At 35.6% G+C, this 8,393-nt stretch overlaps 1 protein-coding gene across 1 annotated transcript; it reads left to right on the plus strand.

Moving 5' to 3' along the window:
* Positions 1–2,494: 2,494 nt before the first annotated feature.
* Positions 2,495–6,787, plus strand: LOC107798100 (protein pns1). Its single transcript, XM_016621059.2, has 5 exons — positions 2,495–2,858; positions 2,960–3,373; positions 3,833–4,744; positions 5,751–5,984; positions 6,061–6,787. Exons 1-5 carry the CDS (start codon positions 2,841–2,843, stop codon positions 6,241–6,243), a joined length of 1,761 nt encoding a protein of 586 aa, XP_016476545.1. The 5' UTR covers positions 2,495–2,840; the 3' UTR covers positions 6,244–6,787.
* Positions 6,788–8,393: the final 1,606 nt, after the last annotated feature.

Genomic DNA, 8,393 nt, shown 5'->3' on the forward strand with positions numbered 1-8,393 from the left:
CCGTTGGGGATTGCGACTTGGTCCGTCCCGAGAGATGTTTTTACCGTATTTTCTACTTGAACTAAATTGAGAATCATCCTTACTTGGATTTAATTGTTACATTTGGGCTTCTTGCCAATTATTTAAATCCTTCAGGGATTGACATCACTATTTTCGCATACATGCATATCATTTGATCTCAGTCCAAGGTTTTAAATACTGTTTTGCAAACTCAACCATCTTTCTAAGATTTAAAAACTTAAATGATATTTCTAAATGATATTTCGGGCTGAGAACTACTGTTTTACAAATGTCCAAGGGGCTTATGATGATTTCTGGACTGAGCATGGATCGGGCTGCGCGCCACAGCAGTGTTATATTGATATTGAGGCCGAGAGCCTGGTTGATTATACTGATATTGATATGAGGCCGAGGGCCTAGATTTGATGCCACGAGATGGCTTGATATTGCGCTTGGGCTGTAAGAGCCCCTCCGGAGTCTGTACACACCCTAGTGAGCACCGTCGACGATAAATAAAATGGATGGCTCGGGCTGCACGCCGCAGTGGGTACTAAAGAGTACCATCATATGCATTGCATTACACTCATGCATTTATTTTTATCTGTTATACTCGTCTCAGGATGTGGTACTCTGATTTAATTGACTTGTTGCTTCACTATTGTTGTTCTAAACTGCCAGTTATAGTTTACTTTGTATTTTTCCACGATTTCTTATTCTCAGCCTTTATTTATGTTTATTACTCACTGGGTCAGAGTACTCACATTACTCCCTGCACCTTGCGTGCAGATCCAGGTACACCACAGGCTGAGTGAGGATTTGTTTAGCTGAGCAGCAGTATCGGGGAGTATTGAGGTAGCTGCATGGTGTTCGCAGCCTTGATCTCTCCCCTCTATCTCTATCTTTTATTCCGCATTTTTCCTAGACAGACTTGTAATAGGTGGATATTCTGTATTAGAGGCTCATATTCGTGACACCGAATTCTATTGGGCTATGGTGTGGTATTTTAGTTGAATTTCCGCAGATTTTATTATTAATTATACACTTGAGAGTGATGACTTAGTAAATTCTCTGTGATATTTATCTATAATCTGAATAAAAATTTTGGGATAATGTTGATGAATGGTCGGGCTTGCCTAGCAGTGTGTTGGGCGCCATCATGACCGGGGTTGGGGTCGTGACACATTGATGTGAGTTTATTTAATTCAAATGAATCCAACCCATCATTGATTGGTTATGCAGATGTAGAATATTTGTCTGATCCACACAAAGGTCGATCTCAGACAGGCTTTTTATTTACAAATGGAGGTACAACCATATCATGGCGTTCGACAAAACAAACTATGGTTGCTACTTCTTCAAATCATGCAGAGATAATAGCCATTCACGAAGCAAGTTGAGAATGCGTTTGGTTGAGATCGATAACTCAACACATTCAACAAACATGTGATCTTTCTTCGAAAGAGAATATTCCAACAATATTGTATGAAGACAATGCTGCATGCATAGCTCAATTGAAAGGAGGATATATCAAAGGAGATAGAACAAAACACATTTCACCGAAATTCTTTTTCACTCATGATCTTCAGAAGAATGGTGAAATAGATGTACAACAAGTTCGTTCAAGTAATAATTTGGCTGATCTGTTGACTAAAACATTACCAACCTCAATGTTTGAAAAGCTGATATATAAGATTGGAATGCGTCGTCTTCGAGACATTAAGTGATTTTTCATCAGGGGGAGTAACTACACGCTGCACTCTTTTTCTTAACCAATGTTTTGTCTCTGGTAAAGTTTTTAATGAGGCAACAAGCAATGCATATTATAAATAACTATGTACATCCCAATATTTTTTTTGTAAGTTCTTAATGATGCACATTATCTTACATGGACATCCAAGGGGGAGTGTTATAAATAGTTTGTACATTGGATGCCCATATTGTGAATAACATAGTTTGTACATTGGATGCCTATGTTGTGAATAACTTAAAGATTAAATCTCCTACTTTATGTCCATCATCTTTATTTTTTATGCCTATAAAAGGTTATGTAATTGCAATTGAAAGATACACAAAAGTGAAAAAGAAAAGAATTCTTCCTTCTTTCTATCTCTTCTTATTTACATTTTACTGCATTGCTTTTATTTTATAAGAATGAAAATATTTTTGGAGGGAAAAATAACTTTTTCACTTATTGATGGAAGTCACTTTTGTACAATAATCTTAACTTGTAACTTCATATGCAACTAACGCTAATGCATTAATTAATCTTTAATGCTAAAAAGTTTCATAAAAATGCTTTCTGATTTGTTATATATTATTAATTTGTAATATAAATTAATTTCAGAAATTACTCTAATATTAATTCATTCCTCATACCAAACACATTAACATGAAAATATTCCAAAAACTTTTTTAAGAAAAAAGGATATTAGCTTTCAGTCTTAAAAAAATAGTACTATATCTTAGCAGCCTTCACTTTATCTTCGTCTCTTGTTCGCCATGTGCGCTCTTAACTCGAAACTGCTGCAAAATTTTCAACCAAATTGAACACGTGCGAGAAACAACCGCAGCTAGGGACTGTGTAATCACGCGCCGTAAGATGCACGTTTGGAATGTTTTACCCAAATTCGGTCTTTAACAAGTTTGCGAGACTGAGGTAAGATATGTAAAAAGCTAAGTTGGCGATAGCAATATTTCGATACCAACCAATAGCAACATCAGCCCCCACAATCCAACATAGCAACAAAATCTAACGTTCCTCTCACCATAACATCACCACCACAAACTTTCTTCCCTCCTCCTCAACCTCCTTCACGCGCTTCCGTACTCCGCCGCCGTTCATGGGTGCAGTAGAACCTGTAAGCCCAGCTCCTATATAATTTTTTCCTGCAAAATATCCATTTTCTTTGGTGGTTAAAAGTGAATCTAAAATCTTTTTCTGTTTTCCTTTTTATTGTAGGTAGTTGAAGAAGAAAATGGAGAAAAGGAGACTAAAATACGAGAAGAAGAAGAGAGAGATGTGGAGAAAGGTGAAATGGGTAGTCAACAAAGGGGATTTCAGACGCAGCCCCCACCTCCGTACCAACAACCACCCCTACCAGCAACAGGCAGTGATAATTTTAACATGTCGAGAATGCAAAGATTGAGTGCTACAAATCCGCTTAGGCTTGTAATGAATGCAGGAACTAGAGTTCCTCCTCCTTATCATCACGCTCCGCCACCTGCAGCTCATCATCAGCACCGTTCTTTTCCGATTCCTTTTCAGCACCGCCCTTCTCCGTCTCCGTCTCCGCCTCCGCCTCAGCCTCCGTCTCAGCACCGTCCTTCTCCGGCGCCTTCTCAGACTCGCTCCACCCCTACCACTACCCCTCAAGTATGTCGTCTCTAAGCCACAACTGGAGTTACCTTTTTCCTTCTTTATTTTTTTGGAGAAAAAGTCCAAATTACTTTTCTGCTATACAAAAAAATCTTAATTTTATCGTCCATTAAACTTTGAGGCCCTTGATACCGTTAGCAAATCATCTCGATTGCCCTTGACTTTGACGGAGCTCTAACGTGCCTGTCAAAATATTTCGGGAAAAAGGTCCAAACTTAATTCATATGTTTGACCATGCTTATAATTATCTTCCATTATACGTTGATTAGGGTCCATGTTAGAGCTCCATCACGCTCAAGTATAAATACACGACATATGTTAGTGGCATACCAAAGTATAACGGACCATAAAATTAAGATATTTTATATAGCAGAGTATTAGTATTTTTTTACCCTTTTTCCTGTTTTTCATTTCAATATATATTTGATAAAAATCTGAACTTTTTGGTCCGACCAGCAACCTTCAGTAATAACACTGAATTCAAGATCCTACACGAACAAGTTTTCACTATTTATCTTCCTCCTACACATGGTTGCGGCAATTGGACTAGTTGGTTTTCTTCTATTCAAAGGTGTACAAGGTATACTAGAAGCAGGGGAAGCACAAAGAAAGGAAAAAAGGCTACTAAAGTATTTTTTGCCACAAGTAGAAGCAGCTGCTCTACTTAGCATAACACTAGCATTTATATGGCAAAAGGCAATGAGAGTGTGGCCTACATTCATGATTCATTTCATACTCTGGGGTTCCTTTATTCTCACATTATCAGCTGGAATCCTATTGATTTGCTTCCAAAAACCTGCAACTGATGGTGTTGGAGTTGTGTTTATTATGTTTGCAATTGGCAATGGATTGTACTCATGTTGGGTGACGCCAAGAATCAAGTTTTGTACAAAGATTTTAATCAAAGCCCTTGAACCTGTAACAAAATTCCGTGATTTAAACCGGCCAACTTACATAACACTTTTTGTTGGATTCTTGTGGATGTCAATGTGGATTTTGGCTGTGATTGGAGCTATAAATTTCTACTTTCCACCTTTGATTATTATTTTATTGGTTCTGAGCATGGCTTGGATTACTGAGGTAATGAGGAATGTGGTGAATTTGACAGTGAGTAGAGTGATTGCTCTGTATTATCTAAGAGGGATGCAATCTAGCACTCAGTTTTGTTTTCAGAGGGCATTGTCCGTGAATCTTGGGAGTGCAAGCCTCGGTTCTTTATTTGTACCTGCAATTGAAGCGCTGAGGATTGTGGCTCGTGGGTTGAATTTGCTAGAGGGTGAAGATGAGTTCATGTTTTGTTGTGCTCATTGTGGATTGAAAATCATGGATTCCATCTTTAAGCGTGGCAATGGCTGGGCCTATGTTCAGGTACTTTTCATTCTAATAATAGAATAATATTTTAAAAAACATTGTTGTTATTAGTATAATAAATTTTTCTAATTTAAAATGAAAGTTTGTTTCCAAATTTTGACAGTAATAGGAGGTTTTTAGGACTTAATGGTGATACTATTATCTTTCATATAACGTTAAACCAAAAAAAATTGTGATTCTATTTAATGAAATTATGATATTATATCTAATTTATAAAGAACAATAAAGTAGATTAGTTGGCTATTTTAATTGTTTGGATTTGTTAACGTTTTGACTTTTGAGTGCAATTTTCAGATTTTTACGAAATTTATATACTCTGCTTGGAGTTTATAGGAATTCGTATTTATATGTTCAGTTAGTAATGTCCTGGTTTTTTGGGTTGACTGGTATTTAGAGAGTAGTAACAACCCTTAAAATGGAGAATTTTTTTTTTATGCTCTAGAGATTTCTAAATGATAATTTGCTAGGAGTTTCTAGGATTTACATTCGATGTTGACGTTGTTATCTTATGATTTAATTTTCCTAAAAAAATCGATGTCCATTTGACTAAGTAACATGTGGACATATTTTCCATCATACTCAGAGTTATACTAGTAATTGGTTTTGGGGTCATTCTCAGTTTATTACTTAATACAGGCGTTTCCGACTTGTTAAATGTATATTTAATACATAGAGTTAGAGTCGTAATTCCCTCTCGCCTTCAATGCGGCGTGAGTTGAGATGTCTGCAGTTTCCTTAAGATATTTTTTCAAATATTCAGAAAAAAACATATAAAACTTGCACCATTTTGCAACCATATTTAGTTGGTGACTCTTTAATATATCGAATTCGTGCTTAATTATTGGGAAGTTTGTCACTAAGGGCGTCCATCTCACAATTATTCAAATAAAGAAATAAGTTGTTTAATTAAATTTTAATGGACTAATTTATCTCTACCTTCGTTCCTTTATTCGAGCTTTGGATGGGCATTAAATGTAACGTTGATTGGAAATATTTTTCACAGATTGCTACATATGGGAAAAGTTTTGTGAAGGCATCACAAGACACATGGGAGTTGTTTGAAAAGAGGGAAATGGAGACAATAGTAGATTCGGACATGACCAGTGCCATTTGCTTTCTGACCGGAGTTTGTAGCGGTTCTATTTGTGTCATTGTCGTTGCCGCTTGGACTGCCACCGTCTACCCTAATTTCATCGCCACCTTGTCCCTCCTCTCTGCCTACATCGGTTACCTTCTGGTCAGTCCTTTTCCCTCTTAATTGTTTGTTTTATACTTGTGCGTAATTAATTCATGACATGTATTTATGATGTCAGACGAGGATTGCCATGGCTTTGCCTCACGCTTGTGTAAGTAGTTACTACGTATGTTACGCTGAGAATCCCGATAACAGATGTTTTGACAAGTCCATAATTCAAGATCGACTAAACTTAATGAAGTCTGATCGTGACGTGATTGTGCCCACGCCTAGATCAGTTCCTGCTCGATTTGCACGGTAGCTCAATTATCATACCATGCACATGTACATAATCATTAACCATTGTTAGATCAATTTATAAGTTCAAGCTGATCTTGATATATGGATCAAGCTAGCTAGTGTTTTTCACATCAAAGTGGGTGGTAATAACTATAGTTAGTTCGAACACCATAGGAAATTAATGATGGGAGAAGGAATGATGACGTGAAATAACCATCAGGATTGGATTCTTATGAAAAAAGAAGAAAGGGGAGTGTGCCCAGCAAGAAGCCCACGAGGAGGTGTCTTATGGTCTTGTCTTTTGTATTTATTTAATAATTGACAAGTATACACTATTGTGGTTGGTCCCACCACTATTTTATTGTCAACATCTTAGTTAGGTAAACCTTATGTTATTTAATAAGATTTCATTCTTTACGTAATCATGTAAAGTTAGAACTAATTATTTTCGTTTTTCAAATTTTAAACATTTTTTCTTTCTTTTGTTCTGTTACTTGGTTGGTGGAACCATATAGAGGATATATAATCAATGGAAAATCACCTTCGGTTGTTCTAGTTGCATATTATTTATTTATTGATTTATTTGCATGACCAGATATGTGACAAATTCATATGGTTCTCTGTTATCAACTATAATACCAAAGTAGGCAATACAAGTTTCAAATTTACTACGGGTAGTTTTTGTTGTTGAATAAAAGAAGTGCACACTTTTTAGGATCAACTAATGCGATTTCAATAAAAGTAGTTCATAATGTTTGTTTATTATCCCGAACTAAACTTGGCATGTGAAGAAAAGTTGGTTGAAAAGATACAGCACTAAAATAGATATAATATGCAGTGGTGGTATTAGTTTATCTTTGTTTGATTTGCTGGTGAACAAAAACAAGTTCGTTAATCTAGAAAATAGGGAATAATTTTATGTGGGAATAAAATGAAAATTGCATTAATCAAAATAGAACAACTTTTTTTTTTTTTTGGCATTGCACACGTATGAATACACATGCATTACTTTCGCCACTTTTGCTTTGTAACTCTCTTTATTTACCATTTTTTTTTACTCCGTTCAATGCTTTAGTACTTTTGAAGCTTGGATGCTAATCTTTTTTTTTTTTTCCAAAACAAAGACTTCATATTACTGCATCAACAAACAACAATGTTCAAATGTACTCTTTATATTTTGGACAATCTAAGTTGGAAAAAACTTCTCCCAGAAGATATCCTTCAACAAAGAAATAGAAAATTTAGCTAAACTATGAGCTACTTTGTTTAACTTCCTTGGAATATAAAAAAACTCGACGTGATCTAACATGGTTGATAGCTTCCAAATATCTTCACACAACACTTTTATCTCTCATGAAGTAGCCACCTATTTTTGGATCATATCAACAACATTCTTAGCATCAGATAAAATCTTCACACTTTTCCATCCAAGAGTAATAGTACATTCAAGTGCCTTTCTTATGGCAATCGCTTCAGCAGTCATGGTTTTCCCAACATATTGAATTGAGGATCCATGGGCATGAAGCAGTTTTCCAAGGCTATTCAAAGCCGCGATATCAATACTCGCATGTCTATCATTACACTGTAATCCGTCTGTAAATAATAAAACATCATCTTGAAAATTTGTTAGTTTAGACAGAAACTCATTTCCAGTTGAATGTCATGCAGCGAGGCAACTAATTAATAAATCTTTATATTCTTCATACTCAAAAAGAGCTTTAGAAACAATATCAGTTGGCATTTAGAAAGTGCTTGGCATTTAAGAACAAGTTGTACCACCACACTGAAAAGACAGTTATGTTTTTAATATCAGGCTAATTAATAGGATTTTGTTTCCATACAAGCTGAGATCGGGGACATCAAAATAGCATATGTTCTATATCTTCACTTTCAAAACCACAAATCTTACACGTTTTATCCAGGTTCTGTAATCTTTTGATGCTAATCAACTTTGAAATGAAAAATTGCTGAGAAGTGCGAGAAATTTTGATTGTATCCAAGAAATTCGCATTTTCTTAGCCCATAACGTGTAAAATATGTGATATAATATGTACGAGATGGATGAATCTCTTTTGTTTTCTATAGAAATTGAAATGAATTTCTTTATTGATTTCCAATAATCTTTTTCAATGTTTCAAGTGTCAGGTCCTTTTCCTTTTCTTGCCCTAGATA

This window comes from Nicotiana tabacum, chromosome 22 (assembly GCF_000715075.1).
Source record: "Nicotiana tabacum cultivar K326 chromosome 22, ASM71507v2, whole genome shotgun sequence".
Lineage (NCBI taxonomy): Eukaryota > Viridiplantae > Streptophyta > Magnoliopsida > Solanales > Solanaceae > Nicotiana > Nicotiana tabacum.

Excerpts from the sequence above, each read along its gene's own strand:
- LOC107798100 (XM_016621059.2), top strand. Across the intron at positions 4,745-5,750 it reads ATGGCTGGGCCTATGTTCAG|ATTGCTACATATGGGAAAAG; the intron begins GTACTTTTCATT and ends TATTTTTCACAG. Across the intron at positions 5,985-6,060 it reads CCTACATCGGTTACCTTCTG|ACGAGGATTGCCATGGCTTT; the intron begins GTCAGTCCTTTT and ends TTATGATGTCAG.